This window comes from Mus musculus, chromosome 12, assembly GCF_000001635.26.
Source record: "Mus musculus strain C57BL/6J chromosome 12, GRCm38.p6 C57BL/6J".
Taxonomy (NCBI): domain Eukaryota; kingdom Metazoa; phylum Chordata; class Mammalia; order Rodentia; family Muridae; genus Mus; species Mus musculus.
The window spans coordinates 65,112,398-65,129,812 of NC_000078.6; the positions used below are offsets into that span (position 1 = coordinate 65,112,398).

A 17,415-nucleotide genomic window follows, 5' to 3' on the forward strand; every position below is an offset into this window, starting at 1 on the left:
GAAAAGAGCTGAGAGCTCACATCTGATCCACAAGCACAAGGCAGAGAGCTAACTGTGAATGGCATGGACTTAAAAACCTTAACATCTGTCCCCAGTGGCACACCTCTTCTAATACCCACACCTGCTAACCCTTTCCAAGTGTTCTCAACAACTGGGGCCCAAGTATTCAAACATAGGAAAGTACAGAGCCATTCTCATTCAAACCACAACAGTGTGTATGGTATATACTATGTGTAGAATGGGGGTGCACACATGCCAGTTTGAGTGTGTGAAAGTCAATGGATAATTTTTAGGGGTTTTGTCCTAGCATAGGTTCTAGAGACCATACCTGGGTCTTCGGGTTCAAATGCTTAATTTCACACACACACACACACACACACACACACACATTATATTTAACTAAAAGTATTTTAGATTTTTAGTGAACCCAGGCTACCCTTGAATTCCCTGTGTAGCAGAGGATGACCTTGAAGTTTCACTCCTACCCAGCTCTCTGATCCTGGGATTGCTGGCTTGGGCAGCCATAGCAGATTTATTTAGCACCACTCCCAGTTTGTTAGTGCTGGGGATGGAAATCAAGAAAGCTTTGTGCATGCTGAGCCAACTGAGCTACACCCACCACATCCCACACCCCAGCTCCACTGAAGGCTTTTGTTAGGAACTAAGTCTATCCTACACTGAAGGGGAAAGAGAAATTGTGATCAGCTAGGAAGAGTAGGGAAGAGACTCCACAGGCTGTTCTCTGATCTCCCTATGTGTGCTGTGCCTTACGAATGTCCCACACATGGTAAATGTTTCATTTAAAAAAAAAAAAAAGGCATGATGGACTGATAAGAGCACATTTGCTTTTTCTCTTTACATTTTGTAAGTTGGGGCTTCATTTTAAATACATATTTTTATAAGTTTATTTTTATTTCCTGTATATGAGTAGTATTTTGCCTGCACAAGTGAAAGTATACCACATGCATGGTAATACCCTTGGATATTAGAATAGGGTGTTGTATTCCCTAGAAATAGAGTTACAGAAAGTTGTAAATGCCATGTGGGTGCTGGGAACTGAACCCTGGTCCTCTGTAAGAGCAGCTAATGCTCTAACTACTAAGCTATCTCTCCAGGCTCTTAAATATGTATTTATCAGCAAACTAATGTCTTTTATTCTTCTCTGTTCTTTTTTTTAAAATACTGTAAAGTTTATGTATATGTGTATGTGTGTGTGTATGTATGTGTATACACACACACATCTTTGTGAACATATGTCACATGTCTGTTTGTCTTTGGAAGATTAAGAAATTTAGGACATTTTTATTATGGTAATCAGTAATATGATTGTGATAGAGTAACTTTAACTATTGACCAGATTCATTTTTCAATTATAGTTGAACACTTAACTAGTGAAAGCGAAGATGATGTTTTCCTGAGAAAAACTAAAAAACCAAAAAGAAATGTCCTAAAGTCCCCGGAGGTAAGTCATTCCTTCCCCACAGTGCTGCAGTCAGTGAAGCCATGCTCCCGCTTCCTGACTGTGTTATATCTTAAACTGTTTGTCTGTTTCATCCAGGATCAGAAAAACAACGAAGTTGACTCACCCATTCATGCTGTAAAAAAACCCAGAGTTCTCAGGGTAAGTAAATTACAGGCGTTTTTATTCCTAGGGGTGTGGGGGTGTCTATTTGTGTCTGTGCCTGTCTCTGGGAGGCAAGAAAGGTCATCAGAGGCCCTGGAGCTGAAATTACAATGGTTGGAGCCACCCAGCACGGGTGCTGGGAAGCAGACTCGGGTCCTTGGAAGAGCAGTGTGTACTCTTAACCACTGAGTCATCTTTTCAGCCACAGTAACCTAAATTGTTTTAGGATAAGTAATATAAGAAAAAGCATGCACAGAAGAAAAAATTAGTATATTTGATCTTACAGGTATATGCTTAGTAGAACAATAGACACTATCTTTTGGTTTTGTTTTTGTTTTTCCAAGATAAGGTTTCTCTGTCCTGGAACTCACCCCATAGACCAAATTGGCCCCAAACTCAGATCCACCTGCCTCTGCCTCCTGAGTGCTGGGATTAAAGGTGTGCGCTACCACCATCACATAGCTAACACCATATCTTATGTGATTAGAATTTCTACTTCTACAAAAGAAATGGATTCATTATAAGCTTTCCTGATGATAACAATATAAATAATAAAGAAACAGAAATACAATGAATAAAAAAGAAAGCAGGTTACGGAGGTGTAATTTTTGAAGTTGAGATAAGAAAAAAAGCAGCCTTTAGCCTAAACATTAGGAGTTGTGTGTAGGAAGCTTCTTGAGAGAGGATCAACACCACAGCTAGCAAGGAAGCTGGGTGAGAAGGGTGCTGTCCATAATAGACAGCTCACACAGAGCCCATGGAGGGCAATTGCACCTCCATTCTATGAGGTCTTGAACCAGACTTTGTCCTGCCTCCTCCAAGCTAGGGACTTCTAACTGCTTCATGCTTAAAATAGTACCTTTGTGTTTTCGGCCCCCCTCAATCCACGGGAAATTAGGGTTCTGGATGGTTGGGCAAGGAGTTGGCCAGGAGAAGGGTGACAAATACAGACACAAGGGAGTGTGGTATCTAAATGTATTTCTGTCAAAGTGAGCATCAGTCTTTTATATTACAGGAAACAAAGAAATTAGTGATACATTAAGGCCATTCAAGGTACTTTGAAGTTATCTGATGCAAAATTACTTTTACAACAAAACAGAGGAATGCGTACTTAAAAGCTAACTGGAACAACTGGGATAAAATCAATGCTAACAATTGGGATCAAAAGCAGCCCCACCTAAGGTCTGTTTAATCTTAAAAGCCAGGGGCAAGGGCTTCATGCCCTTGCCATAGTTCCAATTCTAGTCTATTGTATAGTCCACCTTCCCCGTAGGCCATTGTAAATTCCTGTGTATCGGTGTAATTCAGCTATCTATAGTTCTAAGTATTTACTCTAGTTCCTTCTTAGACCACAACCTTCCTTCTTCCTAGGTCATTGTAAATTCCTGTGTAGGGCAGTGGCTCAGCTATCTATGCTCAGGGTCAGCTCAAGGACTGCCTAGGACTGGTGAAGAATCTAACTTAGCTGTATGTCAAAATCAATCCTTAGAGGCACTTATAATAAAGCAATACTGAGGGAAAACACACCGATCCATTCACCGACTAAAGCAAGGACATTGGAGCATTCGTTATTACAGGATGCCACGGTTCCAGGATACTAAGTTTCTGTGAACTTTTCGCCTCAGGACAGCATCCAGGTTTCTAGGCCTGTCACAGGAGTCACTACTGGAGTGGATGTGGCAGTCTTTCATTTCTGTTTTACTATAGCAGCAAACATCTGCAGGCCATATCTTGTAGAGTTTCTGTCTAATGGACCATTTGGACAAAGTTAATTAAAAATACCACCAATCCACATTCACTCTAAAAACTTACTTTGGCATTCTGCTCTACCCAAAATGGCTAGTGGCTTATAAGAAGTGCATTAAAATTCAGACAAAGTTGTTGTGGTAGTTGTGCTGTGTTCCGTGAAAATTATTCCTGTTACCTGTTAAACTTTCCATTCGTATTACTCTGCAAGAGCAGCAGACGGCTTTGTTAAACTTTGTTACTGCTCTATTAGTTTCTTGGTTTCAAAGGTTTTCTGTATGTTTGATGAACTTTTATCTTTTGTGAAATCCTTGAAAATCTACAGAAAGCACTGTAAGTTTTCAGCAGACACATTTGATGTGACACTAACTTGGGTGAACACATACCTGACTGACCACCAATGGTCTAGCTGGGGAGAACAATTGAGAATGTTGACTAGAAAACTTAGTCATTGAAAAGGAAAAAAACACTAAAATCAATCACTCTTAAGAAATAACGTAAGTTAAATCAATCTAGTTAGGTTTTTCTTTCTTCTGTAAGTCTTGTGTTAACTAACTTTTTACAGTCAGAATTAGCATCTAGCGATGATGAGAGTGAGAATTTTGGCAGAACGTGTCCAAGATTGGAACACTTCAAGGGTCGTAACAGGAACATCAGAAAAGGCTCCGCAGCCCAAAAGAACCGGAGTCAAGTAAAGGTACTCTTTCCTTACTCATTTAATGTATGTACATTTGTTACATATACACATGCGCATGTGTATTAGTACACATGTGTACTATGTGTATATGCTATGTAAACACATGATAGATAGGTAGGTAGGTAGGTAGGATGTGTACTATGTATATGCTATGTAAACACATGATAGATAGATAGGTAGGTAGGTAAGTAGGTAGATAGATAGATAGATAGATAGATAGATAGATAGATAGATAGATAGATAGATATGGGAGTTTTGCTTATATGTATCTGTGAACCATGTATGTGCCTGTTGCCCACACAGGCTAGAAGAGGGTGGAACTGGAATCGTAGATGATTGTGGTCTACGATGTGGGTGAGTGGGTGGGTGGAAAAGCAGTCAGTGCTCTTGAGTGCTGAGCCATCTCTCTAGCCCCAGAAAACACATTTTTTAAAGAAGCACTTTCCCACTACTTTTACAATTTTTATTTTTTTTTTGGAATTAAAAATCTCAAAAGTGTACTTCTTTATTTTTCTTTTTGTCCTGACTTCATCTTATTAGTGATTTGTTATTTTGTATGATTAAATAAAGAAATTGAAATATATTGAGAATTTCTTGTTCAAATTTAAGAAAATATAGAGCCAGACCTGAGTTTTAGGTAATTTGCTTTTTCTAAAAAAAAAAAAATTCTTAAAACAAATAAACAACAATAAAAAACTGGGGCTAAAGAGAGAGTTCAGTGATTAAGAGCACTGGCTGCTCTTGCAGAGGACCAAAGTTCAATTCCCAGCACCCACATGGTGGCCAGCAACCATCTGTCACTTTATTTCAAGAGAATCCCATGCCCTCTACTGGCCTCCATAGACACCAGACATGCATGTGGTACATAGACATACATGCAGGCAGGTTACTCACAGACATAAAACTAAAACTTGAAAAAACAAAACAAAGAAATATAAATAAAAGAACCAACAATACTAATTTATGACATCATTGCTTTGTATGTGTGGCAGGGGTTAGTGCGTGCCACAGCGGGAAAGTGGCTATCAGAAGACAAACTATAGGAAGGAACCAGCTCCCTCCTCTCACCACGTGCCTCCCTCCCAGGGAGGCAACACAAGTTGTCAGTCTTGGCTGTGTTGACTGAGGTGCTAGCTCAGTGATCCCACATTTCCCTTATCTTTGTTCATTATTTTAAGTATTTATTCCTATTTAGTCAGTGCTTCTGATATTCAGTGATTTTCTGCCAGTGCTTACCTTTTATGTCTGTAGACTGTGGGAAAACATCTAGCAAGTCAACTAGTGTCTTAAATGCTGCTTTATCTAACATTATCAGAAGATTTTTTTTTTTTTTTCGAGACAGGGTTTCTCTGTATAGCCCTGGCTGTCCTGGAACTCACTTTGTAGACCAGGCTGGCCTAGAACTCAGAAATCCGCCTGCCTCTGCCTCCTGAGTGCTGGGATTAAAGGCGTGCGCCACCACGCCCGGCTCAGAAGAAATTTTATATAGTTTTTTTTGTTGTGGTTTTCAGTCCTGTTTTGTTTTATTTCTTTTGGTGTGTTTGTATAAAGCATTGACAAGAAAGCCACTTCCTTAAGAGCAACAGTGTAACTTAGTAGGCAGCTCTGGGTCACAGTTAATTGTGTTGTTCAGTGTTGTTCCCACATTATACACATGTATTGAAATACCATGCGCTATATACTTTAATATGTACAGTTACAGGCAAATTCAAAATTTTAAATAAAAACCTAAATATACACTTCCCAGAACAAGAACTGTGAACAATCTTTTTTTTTTTCATCTCCGTGGGCTGTCTTCATGTCTCTTGTTTCTCCACAGACTATGGCTCGGAGGTTTTTAGACGACGAGGCAGAGGTTTCTGGAGAGGATGTGGACTGTGTCTCAGCAGATGAGGAGGATGAGTCTGAGAACGAGCAGGATTCCTCCCTGCTCGACTTTGTAAATGACCGGACCCAGCTTTCACAGGCTATAAATGGTAAGTGCTAACATGACACTTGGTAATTTCAGTGTGTCTGTTGTCGTCTTTATTAAAAGATGGTTCTCATAAGCTTGACTTTATGGGGCTATTCGGTATGTACAAAACCTTTATCTGTTCACTTTGCAAAATGCTTCTGTTTAGATCGACTTGTTTACAGGCTTCTGAGTACTCAGGTCAGTAAGTCTGGATCCACCTAGGTGGCTCAAGCATCAAATGTTCATTTATCCAGGGTTCAGTGTCTACCTTAAACTCTTCCCACAGTCTGTTCAAAACAAAAGCATAAAAAGATGTCACAGTAGCTGATTGCAGAAGTACGTTAAAAAAAAAAAATCTCAAACAGCAAGAGAAGAAATGCAGTCAACTCGAAAGGAAAATGTACTGAAAAGCTTGTATGAGACAATAATAATTATTCTATGAGACATTAATAATTTCTAGTTAAGGAGGAAATGGGGGAAACACAGGTTTTTACTTCTTGGTGCTGTTTTTAAAAGCTGTAGTAAAAGGTACTTAAACCATACATGAAAATAACAAGAATTTCTCTGTAATGTTAAAAAGCTTAGAAGTCTTTTCTTTGAAAGGCACTGCGCCTAAATAGAGGCGAGTGTCTCTCCTTCCTTCTAGCCACTACATGGGCTCAGTTGTGCAGCAGAAGTACACCCGTTGCTCTGCTCCTGCCGCCCACTGAGAATCCTGTGAGCTTTGCTAGACAGAGTCTAGTCATTGTTCCTCACAGTCGTGTCCTTGTAGGAGCCACTGTTACTCTGTTCACTGTGCATCCCTCTAGCTGCCCTTCCGATGTAAGGAGATTGTATGACAATGCCAGACTGGGACCTAACTGGTGTCTGCACTGCCCGCTTCCCTTCTACAATGAAGTCCTTGTGTGGTCTAGAAGCACTCCTGTCTGAGGGCCTGTGAATTAGCTGTTATCTTTGAATCTTAACAGATTTTACTGAAATCTGTAAAAGCCACATGCAAGCCTGAGCATGGAGCTCACTATAAACCTTATTCTCGATGCTGTGAAAACTGTGGAGAACTGTGTCCAAAAGCAGGTTTTTCCCTTTAATCTCACGGTCCCTTTGCCTCTTTAAATTACCCCAGACTGCAGAGACAGAGACAGAGTCAGTGTCACAGACCTGATCTCTGAAAGGCCAGAATATTGATGAGCCAATCAGAACCTATCTCACCGCAGGGGTAGCCAGTCTGACTCTTTGCTCTGAATCTGAATGGACTGCGCATGCTCAAATGTTATTTGACCACATTGTTTTCTGAAAGCACATCTCCTTCTCTGATAAATTTAGTAAGGTCTCTGATAAATTGTTTTCCTCAATTGCTTTTATTAATCCACATTGCCAAATGGCTTTCTTTACCCAACTAGACAGTGATTTCGAAGGCAAAACATTCAACATCATCATCATTATTGTTCTTTTGAGAGTTTTTTTTTTTTTAATTAGTTTTTTTTTTTTAAGGTAGGTTTTTCACTACATAGTTCTGGCTTTCCTGAAACCCACTTTGTAGAGCAAGCTGACCTCAAACTGAGAGAGCTGCCTGCCTCTGCCTCCTGATTGTAGGATTAAAAGCATGCACCATCACACCTGGCCTTTGACAACATTTTAAAGAATTGCTTTTAGAGTTCTCTCTCTCTTTCTCTCTTTTAAAAATTAAATTTTTCATAAAAACATTTTATCCTAGGAATTATCAGTGGATCTTTCATTTCCTGGTTGGTGTTTTGCAGCAGGGTTTCACTGTAGCCCAGCCAGACTTGAGACTGGCTGAGTATCCAAGGTGCCATGCAACCATAGATTCCCTTGCCTCGGTTTCTGGGGTCCTGAGATGTATTTAGGTTTAGGATGAGATCTTACCATGTTGCCCAAATTGATCATACATACAAACATACATCTGGGTGTGCGTGCACACATGTCATCTCTACAAACCTTGCTTAACGTTGAGCTAAGTAAATCTGGAGTAGTCAGAGTTAAATGAAGATTTTCATGGAGCTGACATTACTACTTCATTTTTAATTCTTATCTTTACAGATTCTGAAATGAGAGCTATTTACATGAAGTCTGTACGCAGTCCATTGATGAGCACTAAGTACAGAATGGTCCGTGAGAAGCGTCCCAACATGAACATTTTCTCACAGGTACAGATCTCAGAAAGGCAGTGGACAGTTCCGTGATTGGAATTTGAAGTCAGTCCTATTAATAAAGCTTCCATTTTATTTCTAAACTTAGGAGTCGAAGCTAGCTTGGAGAATTTTACAATGAATTCTCTTCCATCTAGGAGAATTAGTTTAAAGAAAATGAATAGAATTTGATCATCTCCTAGTTAATTTTATTGTATGCCATACTTCTTTTGAGTTGTTTTTCTTTTTCATAAAAACGGTTCTAGAAATTACAGGTAGATCTTCCATGTCTTAGTTTCTTGGTATTCTGTGATAGGATTTTACTATGTAGCCAACCTTGCCATGAATCCACAGTGCCACATGTCACCAGAGCTTCCCCTGCCTCCCCTGCATGCTGACATGTTGTTGGGTTTGGATGAGATCTTCCTGTGTTGCTCGTACCGATTTCAGTCTCGGGGATCGAACCCAGGGACTCACCCCACACACTAGGCAGCTGTTGCACCTCTACCCTGTTACCCACATACATGCACTGGTCCTGACTGTACCTCCTTCCACCTCAAGTGTGCTTGTTCTTCCAAGTGGGAGAACAAGCACAGAGCAGCAGGCATGGATAGGATAGCTTTCATGTACAGGCCATATTTTCTCTGTCCATAAACTGCCATTTCTGCTGGGTAATAGTACAGATAGTAATAGTAATAGTAATAGTAATAGTAATAGCTGGGTAATAGTACGCATTTCTTACTTCTCTGGCTGCCTGCAGCTGACTGTAAACTTCTAGAAGGTAAGATGTTGCTTGTTTGGTTTTTTTGTTTATTTCTTCCTTAATCTCTCAAGTCCCCATTTTTTTCATAATGAATGAATGTACTTAGTAGATGTTCATTGACTGGAATAAGAATTAGTTCCTCAAAGAATTTAAATTCAGACTAATTATAAATTTAACTATTTCTGCCTGGTTTTCTTACAGATTCCTGAGCAAGATGAAAACTATTTAGAGGACAGTTTTTGTGTTGATGAAGAAGAGTCTTGCAAAAGCCAATCAAGTGAAGAAGAAATTTCTGTTGATTTTAACTTAACTAAAGATTCCTTTACAGATGAGGACATACGATATAAAACTCGGTATGCAGTAAAGATCAAACAAATGAACAAGAAACAAAACTACACACGGCCAAGAAAGAAATTGTCTAGAATTATCTTACCCGACGATGACTCTAGTGAGGAAGAAAACATCCCGAAGGACAGAGAACACTCCGTTGCTGGTGGCCACGCTGCTGCTGAGCACACACAGCAGGGCCAGCTCTGGGCTTCAGGGCCATCCGGGTCCTCAGTGCCTCCCCAGGTCCTTTCTGATCCATCGTGGAATCAGTCATCCAGGCAGAGACTACAGGTGCAACCCAGTATAACAGATGCCGTGCCTAGAACCTTGAACGTGAAGGCTCAGAGCCATAATAAAATCAAATCTGCTTCACCACCATGTACTGGTGTTGAATCAAGGAAAGAATATGGGAACCATCCAGTTCAGTTGAAGGTATGTATGAAAAGGAGGGAAAGTGCCATTGCTGATTTATTTAAAAGTGTTGATTTGGTGTGTGTGTGTGTGTGTGTGTGTGTGTGTGTGTGTGTGGAGTTTTATACTAAATAACTCAGTCAAATTAAAAATAGTATTTTGTTTAGTTTGAAACAGAGTATCATGTAGCCCAGATCAACCTCAAACTTGAACCTGGGCAGGCTGGTTCAGTGAGAGGTGCTGTCATATAAAAGAATATGACAAAGAGTGATAGAGTAGGACACCAAGACTTTCTGGACTCTGAAAGTTTACAGACATGCTTCTATTCACAAATGTGCAAATACCACGCAAACATACACTACACACGTAACGTTCTCAGGCACCAAAATTTCTAACCTGATGAATGAATTGCAGCTGTTAATTGATGTTTAACATAATATCTTACTACATAGCTCAGGCTTGTCCCAAACTCACTAGCCCATGTTGGTCTTGGCTGTCCAGGAAGAAAACTCTGTAGACCAAGTTGGCATTGAACTCAGAGATCCACCTGCCTTTGCCTCCTAGGTGCTGGGATTAAAGACAGGGCTACTACTACCTGGCTTTTCTAACTTTTCCATGGGATTTTGCTGTTTTTTGTTGGTTTAGAACTCCTGATAGTTTAAACCTCATCAACAGAATGTAATCTCTCTAGTGAGAAATGGTGTTAACATAAAGTTCCAAGGCATTTTTCCTTTCATAGCAAATCATATACAGCCATTTGCATTTCTGTTCGGAGAACACTTGTAGTTATTGATTAAAGGATTTTGCCAACTGTGCAGGCATTGTATATACCTTGGCTTCAGTATCACTGGGCTAAAGGGTTCTTTGGTGGATGGGATTTTAAGAAGAGTCTCTGTCACCACCTAACTAGTTCTTGCTTTCTGCTCTCATGTAATAGAATTATTTTTACACTGAATGTTTGATTTTTTTTTAACATTAATATGAGTACACTGTAGCTGTCTTCAGACACACACCAAAAGAGTGCATCAGATCCCATTACAGCTGGTTGTGAGCCACCATGTGGTTGCTGGGTATTGAACTCCCGACCTCTGAAAGAGTAGACATTGCTCTTAACCACTGAACCATCTTTCCAGCCCATTTTTTTTTTTTAACATTAAATTTTTTTTAAAGCAAAGGTCTGGCCGTACATATCATCTCTACATAAAGAACTCATTCTGTACAGGATTTGGCTGCTAGGAGAACTTGGGTGTTTGTTTGGGCTCAGTTCATTTCCAGGGCTCTTATTTTGTTCCTGTCCTCTGAGCATGTCAGCTAGGCATGTACCTATTGTTTTCTTTACAGTGCTGGGCCTGGTCCTTGGAGCCTGCATGGACTAGATACGTGTTCTAACACTGCTCTATTTATTATTAAGGCATGTACCTATTGTTTACAGTGCTGGGCCTGGTCCTTGGAGCCTGCATGGACTAGATACGTGTTCTAACACTGCAGCTCTATTTATTTAAGTGTTACTGAGAAACTGGAGATAACTTGGCAGTTAAGAGCACTTGCTTTCTTGAAGAAAACCTAGATTCAGTTCCCAGCACCCATTTTTAGTGGTTCCCGGAGCTCCTATAAATTCAGTTTGAGGGGTTCATACACCCTTGTCTGGCCTCTTTGGGCACCTGCACACATTGATGCACATTCACATATACATACACATACATATACGCATTACTTGTGGTGGGTAAGATGGCCCCATGTGTAAAAGCACTTGCCATGCAAGCCTGTTGAGTTTGATCCTTGGTTCCTATGGAAAGGTTGCTGTAAAGAATTGATTCCAGGGCTGGAGAGATGGCTCAGCGGTTAAGAGCACTCATTGCTCTTCCGAAGGTCCTGAGTTCAATTCCCAGCAACCACATGGTGGCTCACAGCCATCCATAATAAGATCTGGCGCCTTCTTCTGGAGTGTCTAAAGACAGCTACAGTATACTTACATATAATAAATAAATAAATCTTAAAAAAAAAAAGAATTGATTCCAAATTGTCCTGTGATCTCCACATATACACAAGGGCATGCATCCATGCATGCATCACATAATAATAGAATTTTACAAACTAGATTAAAAAGCATTCCTGGGCTTTAGGCACAGCTCACTGGGACAGTACTTGCCTAGCATGGGCAAGGTGCTAGGTACAGCCTTTACTACCGCCTTTACATCCCTGCCTGGCCCCAAAAATGAGGGAAAGGAAAAAAAAAACTGTTCCTTAAGGGCTAAGGATGCAGCTTATTGGTAAAACGCTTGTTTAGCATGCAAGAGGCCCTGGGTTCACTACTACAGAAGAGAGAAACCCAAACACAATTAAGGTTTGTTTTCAGCTAGAAAGAGTTTCTGGTTATCTAATCTCACAGTTTTTCAATAATATCTTGTCCTTATTCCTGAGATGCATTTCAGTCTGCTTTCATGTTATCAAGACATTCTTTTCTCTAGCTTAAAAACTGTGTTCCCTTTGAAAATTTATTTTCTTCCCTGTTTGGTTGTAGACGTCACTGTATTTCATCATGACCGCCTATTCTCCTATTGATTGTTGTCAACTGTGGCTTCACTTTGAACTGTGAGAGTGGTGGCTTGTTTTAACTAGTCCCTTTGGTTCTGGTAAAGTGTGAGTGATGAAGTTTTTCAGCAAGGAGAGCCAGCATCACCTGTGGCATGCATGCCCTGATGCTTATTCAGCTGGACTGTGACCCGTGCTTTCCCCTCTTCCAGGCTGACAGTCAGGAGCACAGTGACACCTCAGCAGCACCCTGTTCTACTTCACTCCTGCATGTGGCTGAGGGACATACAGCCCCTAGACATCTGCAAGAAGGAAACAGGGCTTGCATTCTTGTAGACAGTCGTGAAATCACTACCGGTTTGGAAGTAATCTCTTCGCTAAGAACAGTTCATGGGTTACAAGTAGAGATTTGTCCTCTTAATGGCTGTGACTACATCGTAAGCAGCCGAATGGTCGTAGTAAGGAGGTCTCAGTCTGAAATGTTAAGTAATACCAGCAAGAACAAGTTCATCGAGCAGATGCAGCGCCTGCAGAGCATGTTTCAAAGGATATGTGTGATTGTGGAAAAAGACAGAGAAAAAGCAGGTTTGTATTTTCAAATAGATGTAAGACTGTTCTGCTGTCCAAGTGTGTCATTTCATATTTAATACCACTATGTTATCATTAGTCATTGTATCTTAATGAGGCTTATGAAGACTGAAGAGTAAGAAACCAAAGGAAAAGAAGACCGATCTTAAGAAAAGATGAATTCCTTAAACAGTACAGCCATGGGAAGAAAGAAGGCTAGAAAGCTTAGGAGTCAGGGTTTGTGAGGTGGGTAGGAAGAGCTGAGTTACTCCAGGCTGAACAGCTTCTTTGATGCAGGACAGTAAGTGTTTGTGTAATTGGGGGTATAAGTGACGGTGTACATGACAGGAAGAGGTAAACATGGGAAAACTGGATTTACACAGGTCACTGAAACAGGTACCTAGGCTGCACCTACAAATGCAAGATTGGAAGTATAGCTCTAGGATTTCTCTGGCAGTAGCTTAATCATTGGAGAATCTGTGAATAACCAAGTTTTTAGTGTTGATAAGATACTTGTTTGCCCTGCTCATCTCACGGTGTAACAAGGATGAAATAAGCTGTCTTATTGAAAGATGTCATGGAAAGATTGGGAAACTTAAGTAAAAGGAAATAGTGGTTTGTGAGAAACACTAGTTTGGAAATTGGACAGCATCTCCTTCCTCATGCTTCCATGGTGGGTTCCTACCATGTTCCTTGGTTGTACCTTGCATAAGCCACTTCACCTTTCAGAAATGTGCTCCGTTTGTTGTTCTTTCTCTAGTCGGAACAGCTTAAAACAAAGTAAAAAGTAATATGGTAGAAATGCTGGAAAACTAACTTTCTGATGAGCTTAATGTAAGGTAACATTAGAAGGGCAATCAGGTATCTTTTTAGTCTCGGGAATTAAATAGACAATTTTATATCAACTAAGTCAATATTTAATGACCTTTTTTGTAAGTTAATTTCAGATCAGATATTGGAGAGTCAATTTAAAGCTTAATTGTAGTTTCTCATTAGTAAAAGGTATCACTAACTCAGTGATGAGATGGTAGAATTTCATAATAAAGAATATCAACTATTCTCCCTGATTTTTTTTAAAAGATTTATTTATTTATTTATTTATTTATTTATTTATTTATTTATTTATTTCATATATGTGAGTGCACTGTCACTATCTTCAGACACATCAGAAGAGGGCATCGGATCCCATTACAGATGGCTGTGAGCCACCATGTGGCTGCTGGGAATTGAACTCAGGACCTCCTGAAGAACAGTCAGTGCTCCTAACCGCTGAGCCATCTCTCCAGCCCCCTTCTCCCTGATTTTATCATTAAACTTTTCATTTTCTCTGAATGTGAAAATTTTAGGAGACACATCAAAAAAATTCAGAAGAACGAAGTGCTATGACAGTTTGCTGACTGCCTTAGTTGGCGCCGGAATCCGAATCCTTTTCAGCTCTGGACAAGAAGAAACTGCAGATTTACTAAAGGAGCTGTCATTGGTGGAACAAAGAAAGAATGCTGGTATTCATATCCCAGCAGTGCTAAACACTAGTAAACTTGAAGCACTTCCATTCTATTTAAGTATTCCTGGTATAAGTTACATCACAGCCTTAAATATGTGTCACCAGTTTTCATCTGTGAAAAAGATGGCTAACAGGTATGTCTGTCTTACTAGTATTTTTAAATGGTTACTATTTTTTAATTGCATTAGTGTGTGTGTGTGTGTGTGTGTGTGTTTGTGTGTGTGCACGTATGCATCTCTCTGTCTACCACAGTATTGATATATACACACACACAAAAGTCAAAGAACAGTTTAGCAGTTGGTTCTTCCCTACCATGTGAAGTCTGTGGGATAAAGTCTAAGTGATCAGGCTCAGCAGCAGACACATTTACCCATCTTGATAAGGCAAATTCTTTCTCCTAGGAGTCATTAGTTACCTGTGCTTTGTGAATGGACCCTGGGGAAAATTTCCCCTTGCAAATTAGCATGTCCATTGATCCTGTCTTGTTCAAGTCTTCTTTATGCAGTCATTTCTATCTCATCTTTATCCATCCTTGTACTGGTCCAGCCTCTCACCTTGTCTTCCTGCTCAGATACTTTGTCCTGTCCATGATCCCATTGCCAGACTTCCCATGGAGTTAGTTTTCACTTCCAGTATTTCAGGTTGATTTGTCTTCACTATTTTTGTTATTGTTGTTTTTCTTGTATCCTTCTTTTGTATTTGCATTACCTTATCTCATTCAGCTGTTTATGTTCCAAATGAGTTTAGTCTTTGAGCATGTTTACAATCATTCTTTTGAGTTCTGTCTGGGATCTCATCTAACACTCCCCCTAGATGCCATTATTATTTATCTAGGAATTCCTGGAGTTGTCTTGGATTTTGTGTTTATTCTTCCATGTGTATGCATGTTACTCTTTCCTTGCTTTTATCATATATACTATGTCCATGTAATGAGTGTAAAAGCTCATCTTAAAGATTAAAAATCATATATCTCATGTCTCTGGTTACTAATAAAGCTTTTTTTTTATACATATTCTTGATTTCTTTCTTTTTTTTTCCTTTTTTCTTTCTTTCTTTTTTTTTGGTTTTTGAGACAGGGTTTTTCTGTGTAGCCCTGGCTGTCCTGGAACTCACTCTCTAGACCAGACTGGCCACGAACTCAGAAATCCACCTGCCTCTGCCTCCCTGGGATTAAAGGCATGCACTATCACTGCCCGGCTCTTTTTTTTTTAATTGGATATTGTCTTTATTTACATTTTAAATGTTATTCCCTTAACCATGCCCCCCAGAAATCCCCTATCCCTTCCCCTCCCCCTGCTTCTATGAGGGTGGTCCCTTAAGCACCCACTTCCACCTCTCCGCCCTGGCATTCCTCTACACTGATCCATGTAATGACTATAAAATCTTGTCTTTCTCTGGTTATTAAGTTGGAAATACGTTTTTATTTAAAATATAATTGTGTCATTTTCCCCTTTCCTTTCTGTCCCTCTCATGTCACCTTGCTCCTCCCACTCTCATATTGATGGCCTCTACTTTGTTGCAGACATACACAAAACTATATAAATATAACCTTCTGAGTCAATATTACTTATGATTTCAGCGCTGACCACTTGAATCAACTAATTGGGGCCCATCCCTGGAAGAGAGTAATTGTCCCTCTCTCTGAAGTCTATAGTCATTAGTTGCCTATAGTTCTTAGTCTGTGGGTATGGCCTTGAAACATTTCCCCCCCTCCCACGTTAGTACGTCTGTTGGCTTTTACTTCTTTAGGTACTGTTTAAGTCACCATGGGTGTAGCTTCCCTGTCATTTCTAGGAGACACAATCTCACAGATTTCCTATCCTCTGGCTGTTGCTATCTTTTTACCCCCTCTCTTGATATAATAATTTTATTAACATTAATTTATATTAATATAATTATATTAACATATAATTATACATAATTTATAGTTTGTCAGGAGCCATCATAGGAGTAGCTAAAACCTACCAAGAATCTTTCCTAAAATTAATTTTTTCCTGGGCCTTGCCTACCAGAGCAAATCTGTCATAGATTTTAATCCAAGGCAGGCCCATCTCAGGAAGATCAACAGCTAGTTATTAGCTTCTATGATGGCTCCTTACATCTTCTCCTGTGATGGTTCCTGACAGCAATATTTTATTTTATATATATTTTATTTATATATTTTATATAATTATACACATGTGTGTATAAATATGGATGTGTGTGTGTGTATGTATGCTTTGCCTCCGTGTGTGTCAAGCCCCCAGGTTGTACTGGAGTAACAATTGAACAGTTGGATGCTGAGAATTGAACCTGGTTCTTCTAGAAGAGTAGCCAGTACTCTCAACCCTCTCCCATTCCCTAGAAGAAGCTTCTTTGTTGAGGACTGAGAGTTATGTGTGGGTATAAGGTTGAGTTGTAAAATCTGGTTATGAATTGGGCTCTCCCAGTAAAGCAGTGAGTTGGATCTCCCCTAAGGTCCAGGACCTAAGTAGCCACAGTTGGTTGACTAGGTTCACGTATCAGGCATCATTTCTCTCCTGTAGAGTGTGCAGTTAAACAGCTTTTGGCTAACAAGATATGAGTGCCACTAACTATTGCACCTTTGGAGATACCTTGCCATGCTAGTTAGTCCACTGTGGTCCATAGGCGTCATATCTAGGTAGAGGGCTAGCTACTGTCTGGTACTAGGATGTTGATCTAGGGGAGGAGACTTCAGGTCAGATCCTACTCCAATTTTCTGAGGTCTGGGTCCTAAATGTGTGGAGTTTTCAGCATCAGGGGCTTGCATAACTTAAACCTCTGAGAGGCAATGAGGGGTCACATCAATAGGAGTCCCTTGTCTTCCTCTAACTACTGAAAGGAAGTTTCTCATGCCTGCCACTAGCTAGGGTTCTTTTAGTTAGTCTGTGGCTCTTATTATGGGAAGCACTGTCATCCATAGTGGCTAACATCATTTAAGCTATATTTATCTTGCATACACACGTACTATATGTCATCTTAGGTAAATGTAAAATAGAATTCTACAAGGCTTCTAGAAGGCTTTTTGCAATTTAGGGTCCCTCTCACCAGGTGGCTCGAAGTTTTGTGAAGTTGACAACAAAAACTAACCTACACACCTTCTCAGAGGTATCAACCCCCAGTCACCTAAGGACTTTCCC

General features: G+C 40.0%; 1 protein-coding gene across 6 annotated transcripts in view; it reads left to right on the forward strand.

The window, feature by feature from the left end:
- The window catches only part of Fancm (Fanconi anemia, complementation group M), a 57,733-nt gene that overhangs the window by 38,288 nt on the left and 2,030 nt on the right, over window positions 1-17,415 (forward strand). For 3 of the 6 annotated variants that reach the window (XM_006515341.4, NM_001364447.1, NM_178912.4), the window contains 8 exons: window positions 1,377-1,462; window positions 1,559-1,621; window positions 3,936-4,067; window positions 5,887-6,043; window positions 8,080-8,186; window positions 9,133-9,693; window positions 12,417-12,789; window positions 14,118-14,409. In XM_006515341.4, coding sequence (XP_006515404.1) covers window positions 1,377-1,462; window positions 1,559-1,621; window positions 3,936-4,067; window positions 5,887-6,043; window positions 8,080-8,186; window positions 9,133-9,693; window positions 12,417-12,789; window positions 14,118-14,409 — 1,771 coding nt within the window. Of the gene's footprint in view, window positions 1-1,376; window positions 1,463-1,558; window positions 1,622-3,935; window positions 4,068-5,886; window positions 6,044-8,079; window positions 8,187-9,132; window positions 9,694-12,416; window positions 12,790-14,117; window positions 14,410-17,415 lie in introns of those variants that run through there. The other 3 variants (XM_006515340.4, XR_001780407.2, XM_006515342.4) reach the window with 3 other exon arrangements.